At 40.2% G+C, this 21,689-nt stretch overlaps 1 protein-coding gene across 2 annotated transcripts in view; it reads left to right on the top strand.

Moving 5' to 3' along the window:
* The window catches only part of LOC115216256 (protein crumbs-like), a 220,306-nt gene that overhangs the window by 177,702 nt on the left and 20,915 nt on the right, over nt 1–21,689 (top strand). The window contains exons 22-26 of one of the 2 annotated variants that reach the window (XM_036507796.1): nt 11,847–11,924; nt 15,772–15,925; nt 17,133–17,246; nt 17,896–18,027; nt 19,706–19,942. In XM_036507796.1, coding sequence (XP_036363689.1) covers nt 11,847–11,924; nt 15,772–15,925; nt 17,133–17,246; nt 17,896–18,027; nt 19,706–19,942 — 715 coding nt within the window. The remainder of the gene's footprint in view (nt 1–11,846; nt 11,925–15,771; nt 15,926–17,132; nt 17,247–17,895; nt 18,028–19,705; nt 19,943–21,689) is intronic. The other variant, XM_036507801.1, reaches the window with a different exon arrangement.

The following is a 21,689-nucleotide window of genomic DNA, read 5'->3' as shown; positions in this document are numbered from 1 at the left end:
GTTTTAGTCAAATGACTGTATCACTAAATATGTCTCTGCCTGGCCCCCGTGCCAGTGGCACATAAAAAGCACCATCCGATCATGGCCGTTTGCCAGACTCGTGTGGCACATAAAAAGCACCCACTACACTCATGAAGTGGTTGGCGTTAGGAAGGGCATCCAGCCGTAGAAACATTGCCAGATCAGACTGGGCCTGGTGCAGCCTTCTGGCTTCCCAGACCCCAGTTGAACCGTCCAACCCATGCTAGCATGGAAAGCGGACGCTAAACGATGATGATGATGATGATGATGATGATATATTTATATATTAGAGTATTAAGGTGTGATTTGTGACAAATTTGACTGCTACTACTAGCAGGTCAAGAGATTGAGGAGAAGCTGTTTTGGCTTTTAAATTATTAGTTTATACTAATGTGGAGTTTATTAGCCCACTTGAGGATCTGAATCATCTTCACTTAAAGTTATATTGTTAGATCATAGGCTATATATATGTATGTTTGTGTGTGTGTGTGTGTGTGTATATATATATATATTTTTTTTCTTATAATATAATATATATATATATATATATATATATATATATGTAAAAGTAAAAAAATATACAAACTGGGACAAGAACGTGAAACATTTAGAAGACGACACAAAAAACACGGACGGGACATTCGAAGCCCTCAAGAACCGGATCATCTTCGCAATTATATATATATATATATATATATGTATATGTAAACAAACTTGTTTTGGGTAGTAAAGATTATTTGACAACATAACATGGTAGTCCTGGTTTAGGACGAATGTTGCTATAATTTAGCCCCAGGAGACATCGTCTCCAGCTGGCTATATGACACGATCTATGTCCTTATATTTTTGAACAAGGGCATCTAGCACTCTCACTCAGCTCAAAACAATATCTGTGTTGTTTCTGTTTTTATTGAATGTGTATCATATCATATACAGACGAGAAAGTAATACTTCCAATTCAGTATAGCCATGAAAACAGCAGATAGATTTGGTATTGTACCCTTATATTGGTAGAGTACTCAGCTGGTATCTAGGAGGTGCCGCTCGACTCCCATGGTTGTATGCTGACAACTTTTTCTCTCATATAAGGATAACATATTCAATCTTTCTGCTGTTTTCATGGCTATACTGCATTTGAAATATTACTTTCTTGTCTGTTTATATATATATATATATATATGTGTGTGTGTGTGTGTATGGCTGATCGTTAGTAAGGAGAGACACACAAATAAGGAAGAAGAAAGCAAAGGACCACTGATGAGGTCACAGAAGTGTGACGAAAGAACTCTGGCCGAAATAAGATTAAGATTAATGTAAAAAATAAATAAACCTGAAGCAAATTAACACCAAATATATAGTGCGTGTGTTTTTATTGGCTAAACTGGCAACATGACCATTCCTAAATACAAGAATATCTGTTTCAATACACGATTTCACATCAAGAATCTTGCAAAACAAATATATAAACGTGTGTGTATATACACTGTTCGCTTTCCAGACATCTGTACATTACTGCATATACTTTATATGCACTTTCTGACAAGTTGTGGTGCACTTGAGCACTGTATACAATAATTTCTTTATTATTATATATATATTACTTTTGAAACTTTGACAAGTACTTACTTAATCTTTGTATTTCATTTTGTTATAAAGTGTTGAACAAGTGGAAACATAATCTAAATAAACTCTTTGAGAAAACAGTATCTTACCTGGAAACAGTTGAGTACTAGTGACAGGAAGGACATATGGCTTTGTGTGTGTGTGTGTGTGTGTGTGTGTTTGTTTACATTTGCATTTTGCTGAAAACTGCTCAACGATAAGCTGTGATATTATCGTTATTTCTTCTGTTAACAAATCATTTGCTGGCATTGAACATGTGGAGATGTGCAGAGTAAGATATCCCTTTCTTGAGAAGCAGGGCAGGATTAGTGACAGGAGAGGCGTTAGTTGGAAAAACAACATCTAACCCATGCTAACATGTAAAAATAGACGTAAAAGCAAATTTATACAGACAAATAAATAAAAATAGCACTCATGACATTTAGTGTTGTAAGCTTTTAACAAGTTTGACTCAGCTCCACATTACTCTCTTTCATGTGTGTGTATGTATATATACACACACACACTTTATATATATATATATATATATATATATATATATACACACACACACACACACACGAGACTGCAAAGATTGCTAAATGGAGAATGAATGGGAGAAAGAGAGTCTGCCAAATGTCAACCCAACAGAGGGACCAGCTATCTGAATTGACCTTGGTAGATAAAGCAATTAAGGGTATGAACACAAGGAAAGCTCCTGGCCCATCAGGAATCACCGCAGATGCTTAAAATGTCTGGCGGTGTCGGCTATAGACTAGTCACCCGTATAGTCAACCAAGTGATACATGAAGGACTTATACCAAGTGACTGGTGTAGCAGCACTATAGTCAACTGCTACAAAGGTAAAGGTGACGCATTAGATACGAATAATTACAGAGGTATCAAGTTGTTGGATCAAGTAATGAAAGTTGCAGAGAGGGTCATAGCCCAACTAATTAAGGAGAGAGTTAGTTTGATGAGATGCAGTTTGGGTTTGTGCCAGGGAAAAGCACCACTGATGCTATATTTCTACAGATAGCTTCAGAAGAAATACCTAGCCAAAGATAAGCCTCATTGGCATGAAGAAGGCCTTTGACAGGGTCCCCCAATCCCTTATCTAGTGGTCAATGTGGAAACTAGAGATAGATGAGTGGTTAGTGAGAGCTGTACAAGCCATGTACAGGGATGCTGTCAGTAAGGTGAGGGTTGGCAATGAGTACAGTGAAGAATTCTGGGTAGAGGTAAGAATCCACCAAGAATCAGTCCTTGGCCCCCTCTTATTCATCATGATAGTCGATGCCAGTGCCACCTGACTGCTCCTGTGCGTGCCAGTGGCACGTACAAAGCACCATTCAAGCGTAGTCGTTGCCAGTGCCGTCTGACTGACTCCTGGGCCGGTGGTACATAAAAAGTACCATTCAAGTGTGGTTGATGCCAGTACTGCCTGACTGGCCCTCATGCCAGTAGCATGTAAAAAGCACCCACTAAACTCTTGGAGTGGTTGGCATTAGGAAGGGCATCCAGCTGTAGAAACCTTGCCAGATCAGATTGGAGCCTGGTACAGCCTTCTGTGTATATATATATATGTGTGTGTGTGTGTGTATATATATATATGTATTTTAAAATGTGACCTTCGTGTGTACCGTTGGCGATTTTTTTTTTTTTCCTCTGTCTTCCCTTCTTTGGATCTTTCCTTCTCCTATGTTTCCGACGAAGAGCTCTGCTCGAAACGTTAAACCCTCTTTCTTTCCTGAGCGTCTAATAATACTATATTTGTTCCACGTCCTCACGTTGTGTTTTTTTTGTGCTTTCTTGTTTGGATTAACTATATATATATATATGTATATATATATATATAGATAGATAGATAGATAGATAGACACTCATCATCATCTTTTAATGTCCGTTCTCCATGCTGGTATGGGTTGGATGGTTTGACAGGAACTGACCAGCCGGAGAGCTGCACCAGGCTCCAATTGGTACTGTTTTGACATGGTTTCCATTGCTGGATGCCCTTCCTAATGCCAACCACTTTGCAGAGTGTACTGGGTGGCACCAGCACAGGTGCTTTTCTATAGCACTGGCACTGGTGTTTTTACACAGCACTGGTACATATATATAGATGCTGGTGCCACGTATATAGCACCCAGTATACTCTGTAAAGTGGTTGGTGTTAGGAATGACATCCAGCCGTAAAAACCATGGCAAAATAGACAAAGCCTGTTGTGGCTTCTGGCTTTACTGGCTCCTGTCAAATTGTTCAACTCCTGTCAGCATGGAAATTTGATATTGATATACACATGACTATTATAAGCTTCTGCACAGTTTCCACCTATCAAATTCCTCTCATAATATATTTGTCAACCTGACCCTATGCTGAGTGACACCCCTAACTAAACCCATGTATCGGTACAGAACCTTGGACCACCTGGGTACAAAGTACTCCTTAATGACATCACCCTTTCTGTTAGGGTAATTGGTTATTAGAAAGATTAATGCAAGGATTAAAAAATTTAATTTAGACTGTTGTTTCGAACAGTTGTCTTGTTGGCATGGTAATTGTTTAATTAGCATACTATAAATGTCTCTCGACAGGTAAAAAAGAAAAAGTCTCCTTTTCAATTAAGAATCCATATAATCTTTTTAATTAGGTTATTGCTTTTGTTTTGCTGAGATAATTTGATAGCTAAACTTCTATTGTTGTCAAAAAGGGATAAGCTGCTCAAAAAGAGAGAAGTTTTGAATTTCTCTTTTTTTAATTGATACGGTCATTAGTGATTAGCTTAATAATCAGCTACAGCTGCTTCAGTTTGTCATTATATATCAGTCTATTGCTTCAAGCAGTTGTCAGTGAGCTTATTTAGATAACTTATTAATAATACTTTCATATTAGTGACATCATCTTCATTATTGCTGTTATAATTAGAGAAATGTTTTGGCTGAATCATTAGAGTATCAGAAAATGTTTTGTAGTATTTAGTATTCCTTCTGGCTCTCTGTCCTGAGTTCAAATTCCATTCAGATCAGCTTTGCTTTTTATACATTCATAGTCAATAAATAAAATAAAACACCAGTCAAGCACTGGAATTGTGAAGGCGCATGGCTCAGTGGTTAGAGCGTCGAGCTTACAATCGAGGTTGTGAGTTCGAATCCTGGACCAGGCTGCGTGTTGTGTTCTTGAGCAAGACACTTTATTTCGCGTTACTCCAGTTCATTCAGCTGTAGAAATAAGTTGTGACGTCACAGGTGCCAAGCTGTATCGGCTACTGCCTTTCCCTTGGATAACACTGGTGGTGTGGAGAGGAGAGGCTGGGATGCATGGGCGACTGTTGGTCTTCCATAAACAACCTGACTTGTGCCTGGGAGGGTAACTTTCTGGGTGCAATCCCATGGTCAGTCATGACCAAAGGGGGTCTCAGCCAGTACTGGAATTGATCATCATTGTCATCATCATCATCATCATCATCATCATAACGTCTACTTTTCCATGCTAGCATGGGTTGGACGGAATTATGTGAGATAGGTTTTCTATAACTTGATGCCCTTCTTGTTGCCAACTCTCACCTGCTTCAAAGTAAGGTAATATTTCCCCAAAGCCAAACATGTTTCCACTGTAGACTGGAAACAAAAGGTAACACTTGCATGATGCTGACACTCGCTTACTACTATCACATGATGTCAAGTGAAGCTGACACTAACACACACAGACACACACACACACACACACACATTGGGATTCTGAGTACCAAATCTACTCATAAGGCTTTCATCAACCTTGAACTATAGCAGAAAATGCTCATCCAAGATGCTGCACGGTGGAACTGAACCCACTGGGTAGAAAACTTCTTACCACACGACCACACATGCACCCAAATTAATTATAAATTAATTTATTTCTCAATTAGCCACATTCTTTAGTTCCTGTTGATCTCCTTCTCAGGTGTCTGACAAGCAAGTTTTCTTCCGTTAGAAACATCTTACAACATACCTAAACACTAACACAAAACTCTTGTTTGACAGCATTCCTAAATCTAATTAAACATTTTTGCATAATAAACTACATCACTGCATTTTTGTTTTTTCACATGTTAAATACTTTTTTTCTAAATTAGCAATCTGTATAAATATTGAAAGGTGTGTCTATATTGAAAGCCTTACTAAACTGCGGTATTCATCTTGAGAAAGTATCTCTTATAAACATATAGTGTTATTTCATTTTTGGATTTCGTTTGCAAGATTCTTCATATGAGTTTGTGTGTTGAAGCATATTCTGTTGTGTCTGGGCGGGAAGTCATTTTCTTTTTGTGCCTTGTAATGTAACACACTCACCCGTAAAATTTCCACTTATTTTTTTATTTTTATTTTTATTTTCCTAAAATTTTCGTTGTCTTGCAACCTTGATTTGCTGAATATGTATTGCTGAAATTGCATCGAGCATCTAATATGCTAGTGCACCTGTAGTTTGATCCATAAGTTGTACACTGTGATCATCATCATCACTGTCATTTAATGTCTGCTTTCCATGCTGGCATGGGTTGGACAGTTTGACTGAGAACTGGCCAGCTGGGAGGCTGCACATGGCTCCAATCTGATTTGGCAAGGTTTCTACAGCTAGATACCCTTCCTATGCCAACTACTCTGAGAGTGTAGTGGATGCTTTTACATGCCATCAGGCAGCACTAGCGTTGGCCATGCTCAAATGGTGCTTTTTACATGTCACTGGCACGGATACCAGTTTAGGTGCCACCAACACGGGAGCCAGTCAGGTGGCACTGGCATCAGCAGTGCTCAAACGATGCCTTTTATGTGCCACTGGCATGGATTTCAGTCAGGCGGCACTGGCATTGGTCACACTCAAATGGTGCTTTCTACATGTCACTGGCACGGGTGCCAGTCAAATGGCACTGGCATCATCCACACTCAAATGGTGCATTTTATGTGCCACTGGCATGGATTCCAGTCAGGTGGCACTGGCATCAGCCACACTCAAATGGTGCATTTTATGTGCCACTGGCATGGATTCCAGTCAGGTGGTACTGGCATCAGCCACACTCAAATGGTGCTTTTTAAGTGTCAGTCTAGTGGCACTGGCATTGGCCACACTCAAATGGTGCATTTTATGTGCCACTGGCATGGATTCCAGTCAAGCGGCACTGGCATCGGCCACACTCAAATGGTGCTTTTTACATGTCACTGGCACAGGTGCCAGTCAGGTGGCACTGGCATCAGCCACACTCAAATGGTGCATTTTATGTGCCACTGGCATGGATTCCAGTCAGGTGGTACTGGCATCAGCCACACTCAAATGGTGCTTTTTAAGTGTCAGTCTAGTGGCACTGGCATTGGCCACACTCAAATGGTGCATTTTACATGCTACCAGCACAGGCGCAAGTCAGGTGGCACTGGCATCAGTCACAACTATGATTTCACTCGGTTCAGCAGATCTTCACAAGCACAGTATATTGCCCAACGATTGAAGGGTGCTTTTAAATGGACCAGTTATGTGACACTGGCATTGGCCATGACTATAATCTTATTGGCTTGCTGGGTCTTTTCAAGCACGGCATATCCCCAAAGGCCTCAGTCACTTGTCTGTGAGGCACAGCGTTTGAAAGTCGTGCTTCACCACCTCGTTCCATGTCTTCCCTAGGTCTACCTCTTCCACAGGTTCCCTACACTGTTAGTGTGTGACACTTCTTCACACAACTTATTTCTTTACTGCCCACAAGGGGCTACACACAGAGGGGACAAACAAGGACAGACAAACGGATTAAGTCGATTATATCGACCCCAGTGCGTAACTGGTACTTATTTAATCGACCCCCGAAAGGATGAAAGGCAAAGTCGACCTCGGCGGAATTTGAACTCAGAACGTAGCGGCAGATGAAATGCCTCTAAGCATTTCGCCCGGCGTGCTAACGTTTCTGCCAGCTCTGTCCTCATCCATATGCATCACATGGCCATACCAGTGCCATTGTCTCTCTTGCACACCACAACTGATGCTTCTAATGTCCAACTTTTCTCTCAGGACGCTTACACTCTGTCTATGCACACTGATATTACACATCAGGTGGAGCCTACTAGCTTCATGTGTAGATAAAATATCAAGAAATTTTCAAGTGAGTCACTTGATTGTGACATATCGTTGAAACTTAAGATTTTTACCATTTACAGTTGTTTACTTGGTTTGTAATTTGAACTTTAGTTTCAAGATTTGGTTGAGCATTTTGATAGGTGATTTTATTTATTTTAATTTTCTACTTCCTGCTATTTGTTATTGTAAAAAGGTATGTAGGAAGACTGACTTACTGATGTTTCTTTCAAATGTAGGTCCATCAAATCATATATATCCACCCAGAACTTTCATTATCTTTTAATGTGGAATGTCACATTTGAAAATATTTTTTTTTTTTGAGACATGTCAAGTTGAGGCAACCTGACTTGCAGAAAATACTATTTCTATTTTTTAAAAAATATTCAGCATCATTACTTGAGTGGAGGTGCAATGGCTCAGTGGTTAGGGCAGCAGACACGCGGTCGGAGGATCGCGATTTCGATTCCCAGACCGGGCGTTGTGTGTGTTTGAGTGAAAACACCTAAAGTTCCACGAGGCTCTGGCAGGGGGTAGTGGCTACCCCTGTTGTACTCTTTTGCCCCAACTTTCTTTCACTCTCTCTTCCTCTTTCTTGAGTAACGCTGTGATGGACTGGCGCCCCGTCCAGCTGGGGGGGACACGTACGCCATAGAAACCTGGAAACCGGGCCCATGAGCCTGGCTAGGCTTGAAAAGGACGCATGAATATAAAAAATCATTACTTGAATAACCATGGATTTTAATTTTATTGTTAAAAGGTTAATAAGAACTCTAAAATATCTAAATAATTTAAAGCACAGAGCTCTGTTTGGTCCTTCTATGATATTTCAGCCTTTCAGTACCTGGTATAAAGCCACTTCCTCTTCTCTCAAATCATCCACCATTTTGTCAAAGCAGCATCGGTTCTCAAGTGATGTTGGGGGGGTGGTGTCAAACACACACACAATCATACACACACACACACATATATATACATATATACTCTTTACTCTTACTCTTTTACTTGTTTCAGTCATTTTTGACTGCAGCCATGCTGGAGCACCACCTTTAGTCAAGCAAATCGACCCCGGGACTTATTCTCTGTAAACCCAGTACTTATTCTATCGCTCTCTTTTTCCAAACCGCTAAGTGATGGGGACGTAAACACACCAGCATCGGTTGTCAAGCAATGCTAGGGGGACAAACACAAACACACACATACATATTTCTATATACATACTAGCAGTATCGCCCGGCGTTGCTCAGGTTTGTAAGGGAAATAACTATAAAGCATTTTTAGAGAGTTATAGCCAAAAAATAGCAAAAAAAATGGAAAAAAATGATGGTAAATTTTTTTTTAGTTAAAAAAGGTGGAGTTGCGTCCCCTAGACAGTTTGGGTTTCTGATTCTCGATCCCATGTCGAATTTATCGATTCTTTTCAGAACTGGGGGAACTTTTCAAAATTTTCGCTGCGTTAGTTTTGAATTATGACATTGGGCTATGTGTGTGTCAAGTTTCATCAGAATCGGTTGAAAGCCGTGGTCAGGGTGAAGGTACAAGCAAACAGACACACAGAAACACGCACAGACAAACTGCCGTTTATATAGAGAGAGATATACGACAGGCTTCTTTCAGTTTCCGTCTACCAAATCCACTCATAAGGCATTGGTCGGCCCGGGGCTATAGCAGAAGACACTTGCCCAAGATGCCACACAGTGGGACTGAACCCGGAACCATGTGGTTGGTTAGCAAGCTACTTACCACACAGCCACCCCTGCACCTGTCAAATTTTAAATTTGTAAAATTAAAAAAAAAACAACTTTTTTTTTTGTTTTTATTTCAATATTAACAAAAGAAAAATGGTTTATGGAGAATTATTGATTTATGAAAATAGTTGCAAATATAGAAGTGCAATAAAAGTCACTGAAGTTGTTGATTATTTTTTAGTTCGGCTTAGAAAAATCGTAGGACTGGTGCAGTGAATGTGTGAATCTGAGAGGGGAATATTTTGGATAAAATCATAATTAACTGATCCTTCTATATTTTCTATGACCCAAAGCCACATTCCTTCATATAGTCATATAGCTTCATAGAAGACTATTGTCGCCAGGAATTGAACTCACAACCTCATGATTGTGAGCTGAATGCCCTAACCATTAAGTCACATGCCTTCACTACATACATACATACGATGGGCTCCTTTCAGTTTCTGTCTACCAAATCCACTCACAAGGCTTTGGTCAGCCCAAGGTGCCATATAGTGGGATTGAACCTGGGACCATGTGATTGGGAAGTTAGCTTCTTACCACACAGCCATGCCTGCATCTGTGTATGCTTTTGCTGAAAACTTTTGTTCACTACCTGCTGAATCTAGTTTTATAATAATAGTGAACCATACAAGTATTGTTATCTAGTAGCCAACCCCTGATATTCTGTAATCTAAGGGACTCAGACTTATTGAATTTAATAGACATTCTTATATACTTGTAATCCCATCTTTTCTTAATACCAACATTGTATTCTTGATAACGAGGTCACAGTAGTAATTTCCATTTGTTGATTGGATTATGGCCCTTCTTTCTTTTTATTATTCTAAAGGTTTTTATCTTTTACATGTTTCAGTCATTTGACTGTGGCCATGCTGGGGCACCACCTTGAATTTTTTGTTGAATGAATCGTCCCCTGCCACTCCTATCCAGTCTATTTTTTTGTTTGTGTTTTTTTTTTGAAGCCTGGTACTTATTCTGTCGGTCTCTTTTGCTAAATTGCTAAGTTACAGGGACATAAACACACCAATACTGGTTGTCAAGCAGTAGTGGGGAGACACACACACACACTCACACTCACACACACATATATGACAGGCTTCTTTCAGTTTCCATCTACCAAATTATCTCACAAGGCTTTGGTCAGCCTAAGGCTATAGTAGAAGACACTTGCCAAAGGTACCACACAGTGGGACTGAATCCGGAACCATGTGTTTGGGAAGTAAGCTTCTTAACACACAGCCATACCTATATATATATATATACATATACACAGGAGCACTCTGTCGGTTACGATGAGTCCCAGCTGATACAGTCAATAGAACAGCTTGCTCATGAAATTAACATGCAAGTGGCTGAGCACTCCAAAGACACATGTACCCTTAACATAGTTCTCAGAGAGACTCAGCATGACACGTAGTGTGACTAGGCTGACCCTTTGAAATACAGGTACTATTCATTTTTGCCAGCTGAGTGGACTGGAGCAATGTGAAATAAAATGCCTTGCTCAAGGACACAACAGGTCACCAGGAATTGAACTCATGACCTTATAATTGTGAGCTGAATGCCCTAACCACTAAGTCACACGCCTTCATTACATACATACACACACACACGCACACACACACACACACACACACACACACCTACATACATATGATGAGCTCCTTTCAGTTTCTGTCTACCAAATCCACAACCCAAGGCTATAGTAGAAGACACTTACCCAAAGTGCCACATTGTGAGATTGAACCTGGGACCATGTGGTTGGGAAATAAGCTTCTTACCACACAGCCATGTCTGTGTATGCTTTTGCTGAAAACTTTTGTTCACAAACATTTCTATGTCTTTCCAGCGACAGCCACCAGTTTTCAATTTCTATTCATTACCTGATAAAATAATTCACATCTTTACTTTGTATTGTAGTTACTTGTTTATTGTATATTATAAGCATTTCTTTACCTTTCTTTTAATTCTCAGTTACAGCTTTGTATTATAACCATGAATACTTTACAATAAACCTGGAGATGTTAACAATACATAAAGATTTCATCTCCTACAGGCCAGACATTAAGACTCAGATTTATAAGCAAAGAGAGAAAAGGACTGAATGACTTTTAAGTTAATCCAGAAGTACTAGTGATTAATATAACTGGAATGGATATTTGTCGGGAATTTACAGCCAGCCATACACTTGCTAGGAGTAGTCTTTCTTACACCATAAAATTTACCACAAACTTTGGGCTCAATCTACCACGGTAGTTTTAAAACCACTTTGGTTTTAAAACAAGGAACAAATAAATTTCAAATTGACTTTAAAATCTATTTATTATTATTTTTGTTTTCATTTATTAAAACATTAAATTTTTGTTTTGTCATCATTTCAGATCAATGAAACATGCACCAAAACTAATTGTAAAAATGGAACTTGCAATTATCTTAATTACACAGACAATTCTGGAAGGGTAAGTTTTGTTCCTAGTATTTTTGTTGTTTTTGTTGCTACTTCAGTTTCCAGTTTTTTTGGGAATATTTGGTTCTTGGTCTCAAGCATTTGTCTTATGAAGAAAGGCTGAAGACGCTCGACCTTTATTCTCTAGAAAAACGATGACGTTGTGGTGATCTCATTCTCACTCACAACATAAGCGGAAAGTGTAACCACTCGAAAGAGCTGTTCTCCACTCCTACTCCAGAGCGTCGGCTGCGGGGTCACTCCGAAAAACTCTATCTGCGACGATTTCATCTCAATTGAAGGAGAGGGGCTTTCTCCTTCTGGGTTGTGGATCCGTGGAATAAGCTGCCGGACGAGATAGTGAAGCTGCCGACGACCGCTCGGTTCAAAGTCTCTCTTGACCTCAAGTGGCCTGAACTCTTTACATGAACACCACCCTGTACATAACTCCATGTCCCCCTACATGCCCTTGCTTTTTGCTTTTTGAGCCAAAAAAATTTAACTTAACTATTTCCTTTCACTAACCACAAATAACTCAGAAACCAACACTTATCTCTAGTTTTTATGGAGTTAAACACATGCAAAGAAATCTTTTTCTGGATATGACCCTCGTGAACGTTGCCAGAGCGGCTGACTGGCTTCCGTGCCGGTGACATGTAAAAAGCATCATTCAAGCGTGATCGTTACCAGCACCACCTTACTGGCACTTGAAAAAATATTCGAGCAAGGTCATTGCCAGTGCTTCTGGACTGGCTCCTGTGCAGGTGGCATGTAAAAAACACCATTTGAGCATGGCCGTTGCCAGTACTGCCTGACTGGCCTTCGTGCCAGTGGCATATAAAAGGACACACTACACTCTCGGAGTGGTTGGCATTAGGAAGGACATCCAGCTGTAGAAACTCTGCCAGATCAGAGTGGAGCCTGGTGCAGCCATCTGGTTCGCTAGTCCTCAGTCAAATTGTCCAACCCATGCTAGCATGGAAAGCAGACGTTAAATGATGATGATGATGATGAGAGCAATTTGGTTCTTTGTAGCATTGAAGAGGACCTTAAGGACCAGATTGTGATTCCAGGTATATCTATCTAATGCCAGTGAACTGTTGGAAAGAATATGTTTCAGTGTTCCAACCTTCCTGTATCTGCATTTATCATTCTCTATTACATTCTCTCTTGCTAGGTTTGTAGGTGATAGCAAGGTATTGTAAGATGAACAAATCAGAAAACTCCGGCATGACTTCACTTCCATATTTCACTCCAACTCATTTTTCTCTCAATTATGTGTTCCTCCGTCATCATCAGCATCATCATCATTGTTTAATGTCCACTTTCCATGCTGGCATGTGTTAGATGGTTTGACTGAGGACTGGTAGGCCAGGAGGCTGTACCAGGCTCCAATCTGATCTAACAAGGTTTCTACAGCTGGATGCCTTCCTAATGCCAACCACTCTGAGAATGTAGTAGATGCTTTTTATGTGTCACTGGCACAGCAGTGCACTGATGTTGACCATGCTTGAATGGTGCTTTTTACATGCCACCAGTACAGGAACCAGTCAGGCGGCACTGGCATCGACCACGCTCGTATGGTGCCTTTGACGTGCCACCAGCACAGGAGCCAGTCTGGTGGCACTGGCATTGAGTCAGATGAAGCTCTCTTCTCTCTGTTACCCTTGCTTTGATGCTGTTGCTAACAGCAAATCTGCATTTGATCCACATCATACTTGAAAACAGTCTGAACCAATCTGAGCCGAATCTAAGTCCCTTTTTGATCAATTTGTATGGCACCCACCATATGTCTCAGTGTGTAAATGAAGACATACAGATGAGGGGCTGCTGAAAAGTTCCTGGCTTTAAGGTTATCACAAAAGACCTGTTGGAGGCCTGAGTTCTTCTACAAGTCTTAAAAAAGTTGAAGGATTCCTGCAATAAGTGTGTGAATCGGAGAGAGGAATATGTTCAATTAAACCATAGCTAACTGACCCTCCTGTATTTTCTTTTACCCAAAGCCAGGAACTTTTCAGCACCCCCTCATATATACATTATACATGCATGCATGATGTATGATATGCAAAAAACAGAAGGCACAGACAAGTGAGGGAACAACAAACAAGATGTATTAGTTTGATGTTCAGGGAAAACTGAAGAGTCTTGATGCTTTGAGCCTACGTTCTTCTACAAAAAAGAATGAAGAAAGAAAATCTTTTTGTACAATTTTGAACTATACATATCTCTCTTTTACTCTTTTACTTCTTTCAGTCATTTGACTGTGGCCATGCTGGAGCACCGCCTTTAGTCAACTAAATCGACCACAGGTTTTATTCTTCGTAAGCCTGGTACTTATTCTATCAGTCTCTTTTGCCGAACCACTAAGTTACAGGGACATAAACACACCAGCATCGGTTGTCAAGCGATGTTGGGGGGACACACACAGACACACAAACATACATGCACACACACATATATATATATATATATATATATACATATATACGACGGGCTTCTTTCAGTTTCCGTCTACCAAATCCACTCACAAGGCTTTGGTCGGCCCAAGGCTATAGTAGAAGACACGCAGTGGGACTGAACCTGGAACCATGTGGCTGGTAAGTAAGCTACTTACCATACAGCCACTACTGCCACCATATGTCTCAGTGTGTAAGTGAAGACATACAGATGTGTGTGTCCCCTACCACCACATGATAACCCATGTTGGTTTGTTTACATTCCTGTAACTTAGTGGCTCAGCACAAGAGACTTGTTGAATAAGTACCAAGCTTGGACCAAAAAAAAAAAGCAAAAAATAAAACAGAAAGAAAGTGTGGTTGGGTTGATTGGTTTGACTAAAACCTTTCAAAGCAATGTCCCAGCATGGCTGCAGTCCAATGATTGAAACAAGTAAAAGACTAAAAGACAAAAATGTAAAGATAAAGCTTATAAATTTTTTTTTTCATTTAAATGAATAGGTGCAAGTGTGGTTTGGTAAGTAACTTGCTTACCAACCATATGGCTCCAGGTTCAGTCCCATTGTGTGGCACCTTGGGCAAGTGTCTTCTACTATAACCTTGGGCTGACCAAAGCCTTGTGAGTGGATTTGGTAGATGGAAATTGAAACAAGCCCATTTTATATATATGTGTGTGTTTTTCCCCACCACCATCATTTGACAACCGATGTTGGTGTGCTTACGTCACTGTAACTTAGCGGTTCAGCAAAATAGACCAATAGAATAAGTACTGAGCTTACAAAGAATAAGTCCTGCGGTCGATTATTTGACTAAAGACGGTGCTCCAGCATGGCTGCAATCGAATGAATGAAACTAGTAAAAAAAAAAAAAAAGGATAAATACCAACATGGCTACATTAGTTTACCTACTATATGCACAGGAGTGGCTGTGTGGTGAGTAGCTTGCTTACCAACCACATGGTTCTGGGTTCAGTCCCACTGTGTGACATCTTGGGCAAGCGTCTGTTACTATAGCTTCGGGCAGATCAAAGCCTTGTGAGTGGATTTAGTAGAGGGAAACTGGAAGAAGCCCGTCGTATATATATACATATATATATATTTGTGTCAGTGTTTGTCCCCCCAACATCGCTTGACAACCAATGCTGGTATGTTTACATCCCCATAACTTAGCAGTTCGGCAAAAGAGACTGATAGAATAAGTACTAGGCTTACAAAGAATAAGTCCTGGGGTCGATTTGCTCGACTAAAGGCGGTGCTCCAGCATGGCCACAGTCAAATGACTGAAACAAGTAAAAGAATAAAACCTTCTTGCTCACTTGGGAATTTTGAAAATGTCTTTCTCATTAAAAATAGTTTCTTTGATTGATTGATTTATTTATTTATCTATTTTCTTCTTCTACTCCAGACTTTTGAAGTTTTCAACTGCTCATGTGATCAAGGCTTTGAAGGCAAAGAATGTGAAATTAAGAGAGATTTCTGTGAGAATACTACCTGTAGTGGAAGGGGAAACTGTTCAAATAATGCTGACTTGACTGGCTATGTTTGTAATTGCACTCAGGGTAAGCTGTTGTTGTTTTCTTATGTTTGTTAATGGCTGTGATGGTATTTCTGATCTAATAGTTAATGAAATGAGGCACGAGGTAGTAGAGGTGGCTTCTCCTTTGGTAACGTTTCAGAGTTAACATGGCCAAATAGAAAGCCATAGAAAGCATACCAAAACAGACAACTGAGGCTTGAGGTTACATTTATAAATAGAAGCCAGTGTGTGAACTTGTATGTGGCTGTTGAGTTTGTTAGAAATAGCAGCCAAATTTCACCCAGATCATTATCATCATTTAATGTGTGTTTTCCATGCAGGCATAAGCTGAATGATTTGATGGGAGCTGGCCAGCTGGAGAGCTCCTCAAGCCTCAGTTGTCTGTGCTTTCTGTGGCTGGATGCCCTTCCTAACACTAACCCCTTTACAGTGTGTACTGGGTGTCTTCTACGTGGCACTAGCATGGGTTGTTTTATGTGACACCAGCATCAGTTAAAAGAACCGGATTTTACTTAATTTATCATATCATCATTTAGAGTCGGCTTTCCATGCAGGCGTGGGTTAGACAGCTTGACTGGAATTGGTAAGCCGGAGGGTTGCACCAAGTTCCAGTCTGATTTGCCATGGTTTCTACAACTGGATGCCCTTCCTAATGCCAATCACTCTGAGAGTGTAATGGGCACTTTTTATGTTCCACTGGCACAAGTGCCATTTACATAACACTGGCAATGGTCATGATTATGATTTCATGGGTGTCATTTACATGACACTAGCAGCAGCCACAGCTATGGTCACACTTGGCTTGGCAAGTCTTCCCAAGTACAACATATCTCCAATGGTCTCAGTCACCTGTCAATTTAATTTATCATCATCATCGTTTAACGTCCGTTTTCCATGCTAGCATGGGTTGGACAGTTCAACTGGGGTCTGGGAAGCCAGAAGGCTGCGCCAGGCCCAGTCTGATCTGGCAGTGTTTCTACAGCTGGATGCCCTTTCTAACGCCAACCACTCCGTGAGTGTAGTGGGTGCTTTTTACGTGCCACCTACACAGGTGCCAGACGAGGCTGGCAAACGGCCACGATCGGATGGTGCTTTTTACGTGCCACTGGCACGGAGGCCAGTCGGGGCAGCGCTGGCATCAACCACGTTCGGATGGTTCTCTTATGGTATCACAGCTACAATTTCCAGTGATGTTGATCGATTTTACGTTTTTTAAAATTTTCTTTCAGGATATGAAGGCGTTGATTGTGAGACGAAAATCGATTATTGTAAGGGTTCTCCTTGTAAAAATGGTGGAACGTGTAAAGAGAAAGGATTCGCATACGTGTGCCAATGTGCTAGTGGTAAGTAGTTTTCCACAGTCAAATTTTACTTTTCTGAGCCACTTCTCTCCAACCTTGTACCTTCATTCTGATTTATACCATCGAGCTATACTTCCACCCCTGCTCAGCACTCATTACATTCACCTCTACCCTCCCATCTCTAGCTCCTAATCCATCTCACTCCTAATCCACTTACCATATCTGCTCTTGCCCTTTGAGGGTTTGCTCTGGCACCCAGTGATTTCCCTCTTTATCACCTTTCTGGTCACTTCCCATCAATAATATGGGGTAGCCATAGCACTACACCACCACTTGTCCCTCTATCATTCTCTAACTCTACCTTCCATCAACACCTGGTATAAAGCCACCTCTCCTTCCCCCAGCATCGGTTGTCAAGTGATGTTGGAGGAGACAGACACAGACACACAAACACACACACACACATATATATATATATATATACATATATACGACAGGCTTCTTTCAGTTTCTGTCTACCAAATCCACTCACAAGGCTTTGGTTGGCCCTAGGCTATAGTAGAAGAAACTTGCCCAAGGTGCCACTCTGTGAGACTGAACCTGGAACCATGTGGTTGGTAAGCAAGCTACTTACCACGCAGCCACTCCTACGCCTATACATTCAAATAATTTATCCTTTTTCTTTTGTCAGGTTGGAATGGTCAGAACTGTACTGAAGACATAAATGAGTGCAGCAACCGAACAGAATGGTGCCAAAATCAAGGTGTCTGCACGAATACGCCAGGGTCTTTTGTATGTGATTGTGATGGTACTGGCTTCGGAGGTAGGTTTAGAGCCAAAAGTTTTCTTTTCAATACTCTTCTTCTCTACTTTCTCAATGTGACAGTTCTGTGTTTGGATACTTCAGACAATCATGATGCTGCTATATATATTTGTAGTGACGCTACTGTGTAAGTTTCAGCGCACATGCGCAGAATTGGATTATTTCCGGTTGGTCACCAGGAGTTTTCCTCATGCGCATGTGCAGGAACTGAAACCTAAAAGCCTGACTGCTGAATCGGTCTTTTCTGGCATGAGCAGCGCTAGCGGTCTGACGTGGCTTGACTTTCTCTCAGGAAACAACCCTACACTCAGAGAACCTCACCCCAACGAAGCGGGAGCGAACCATCTTGACTCGCATGAGAAAACCTTGCAACCAGTCCTGCGGATTCGGCTGCCGGTTTCCCTACTAGAGATACATGTGCACTCGTTCTTACCTGTAACCGCAGAATAAACCACCACTTACTGTTATCGAAGACCGCCTGACTTTGTCTCCCTTTATTCAACTTAAATTGTATGTGACAGATCAGATCGGACACCCCTCCAGTGTTCCTGAACTCTCATCTTGTTACATATTCATGAGTAGATGTGCAGAGCAGTGACTGAAAGTAAGCAAAATTAGATGCAGTTCAAAAAATATTTGAGAGAAAAAATTCTTGCTGGAGACAAAAAAATTCTTGCTTGAGATGTTTTACAATTGTTTTATTTCAAGGTGGCAAGCTGACAGAATCATTAGCATGCCAGACAAAAAAGCTTTGTCTGTCTTTCCATTGTGAGTTCAAATTCCACCAAGTTCAACTTTGCTTTCCATCCTTTCAGTGTCAATAAAATAAGTACCAGCTGAACACTAGTGTTGGTATTATTGACTTATCCTCTTCCCCTGAACTTGCTGGCCTTGTGCCAAAATTTGAAACCAATATTACATAATGATTGCTCTCTTCCATATTTACCAACTTATATGATTTGCCATGCGTATGTTGCTGAGACAGATGGAAACCATGGAACAAATGTGATTCCAACAACTCCACTCTTCACTGGTCATGTGTGTGTGTGTGTGCACACATACACACACACACACACGAGAGGTTGCTGAAAAGTTCCTGGCCTTAAGAGTATTGTGAAAAGCCTGATTGGAGGCCCAACCTTCCAAGTTTTTTTTACAGGGCTCAGAAAAACTGAAGGACTGCTGCAATAAGTGTGTGAATCTGAAAAAGGGAATAAAATCACAATTAACTGATCCTCCTGTATTTTCTTTTATCCAAAGCTAGGAGCTTTTCAGCCCTACCACATGTGTAAGTGTATATATATGTATGTATATGGTGTTTCTGCCTCAACAAAATTTGCCCAATACACAGTAAAGTGGTTGGCAAATGAATAGAGAAAACCTGAGGTTGAGAGGACCCTTTAGCCTTGTCCTGTGTAGAGCATGCCAACTTCTCTAATTCTACCCAGTATACTCTGTGTGATGGTTGGTGATGGAAGAGGCATCCAGCTTTACAAACCAAAACAAGCCAAATATGTACTGAAATGTAGTAAAAGATTCTTGCCCAAGATGCTACATAGTTGGAGTAAATCCAAAACACAGCCCCTCCTGCACCTGCCTGTTAACTGTTTTCGTTTTTTTGATTGAGCTGAAAGTGTTGCTGTAGCAATGTTTTGTTTGATTTCTATTTTTTCCCCAGGTTATCTTTGTTCAGAAGACATAGATGAATGTCATGATGCGGAAAAGAATCCATGTCGACATAACTCGACATGTGACAATATCGTTGGCAGTTACTTTTGTGATTGCATTCCTGAGCTGGGCTACGAGGGTAAAAACTGTGACATTCCAAGTTGTCATAACATTCACTGTCACTATGGCAGCGAATGCATTGTCACAGATGATGCCTGGTTCTGCCTCTGCCCCAAGTATTTTGAAGGTAGACTTCAATCTTGCTGCCCATCTAGTGTAGCACCTCCTTAAATATTGTCAACTTACTATCAGACTCACAGAAAATGCTCCAAGTCAAGCTGTGTATATCAGCACTTTTTTACCCTCCGTTGCACTATAACCCTCTGAATATGGCTTCCAACATCTGTCCACCTGCTATTTGTGATTATTTCTTGTATTATCTTAGTAAACACCTCCCAAGAGTTCCTTTCTACTTCACCAATCCTGTCCTTCTGCTCTCTACAGTTGTAGATTTAAAGATTTCGCAGTTTAACATTAAAAACAATATATCACCTTTATCACTTCATTCGATGTTTATTCTGGTGGAACACTGCTATGTGTAGGCTGAATTTTCCTGTCTTCATGTTTTTTTAATAAGTGGTAACTGTGATTTTATGAGCTACTGTTACAGTATGCAATAAATATATGTATATGTGTTGTGGCTTATGTGTGCAAACGTTACAGTTGATCAATACATGATTGCAAGAAAGTGTATAAAGTTTGTGTGTTTAGACATTAAATATATTAAATATATAATGAAATTTGTATCATAGTTTCACTGGTATTTAAGTGGGTATCTACAATCATGTATGGATGTGAGGTATCAGGTGGACCTAATTACCTAATTTACCTCCAACAAACATGTGTGTTACGGAGATGTACTTGCATAGCAAGTGACCTGATCTGAGATCGTGTGCTGGAACGAAAACAATTGCAGCGTGGAAGGTGTTTATAAGCCATTTAAGAAACACACAAAAACCGTTAGATTCACTTCAACATTTAAATTTAATTTGTCAAAATATTTTCGTCAGATGCAGCACGAAGCTTTGTCAGTGAACAGGTCGCGGTCTCAAAGCGACGAAAATATTTTGACAAATGAAATTTAAATGTTGAAGTGAATCTAACGGTTTTTGTGTGTTTCTTAAATGGCTTATAAACACCTTCCACACTGCAAACGTGTGTGTGTGTATGTCGGAAATAAATTCAAGAAACTAATTTTGTACAATTGGTGCTAACTGACAAACCTATAAAATATTTCGCTCAGAGGGTGGACAGTATTTTAATTTTTTTATACTAAATAAAGCCAGGTAGTTAGCCTTTCTACTAATTAATGCAACGCTTGAGTAATTATTCAGAAATTACTATAGATAAAACTACTAGCAAGTCAGCCAGATCTGTAGCTACCTTAACTGTGATGATGTGTTAGAAGTAGATCTTCTTAACACTTTACATCCACTCTTCCATGATTTTTCTGAGATAGCGTTTTACAGTTGGATGCCTTCCCGTCACTGAGATACAATCTTCTTAATGCCAACTAAACTGTTGTCATTCAACTCTCAATTATTATAATACATGACCTTTGAATATCAGCTTGAACTCATTATAGTACGGTTTTTCCCTAGTGGTAGCTTTCGGCCTTACAGTGAGGTTTTCCTGGCTGGTTAAATATCTGATCACTTTGGCACTTTTATTGCTTGTAAAAAGATAAAATTTTTATGATATCAACAAAATATAAACTCACTAATGTGTTTGTGCAAAGCAAATAATATTCTGTATTCAATTGCATTGCTAGGACACCACTAAAGGTCTTGTCTTCATTTGTTAATTAAAGAAAGAAATATACTAGAATGGCTTTTGGTTGACTTCATTTCATTCTGCATACAATTATAGCTTGTTCTTGTGAAGTCATGTGTAAGCATCCAGCTTTACAATCATGAGGTTGTGAGTTTGATTCC

The sequence above is a fragment of the Octopus sinensis genome, linkage group LG1 (assembly GCF_006345805.1).
Source record: "Octopus sinensis linkage group LG1, ASM634580v1, whole genome shotgun sequence".
Classification (NCBI taxonomy): domain Eukaryota; kingdom Metazoa; phylum Mollusca; class Cephalopoda; order Octopoda; family Octopodidae; genus Octopus; species Octopus sinensis.
This window is presented reverse-complemented; position numbering and strand designations above follow the sequence as displayed.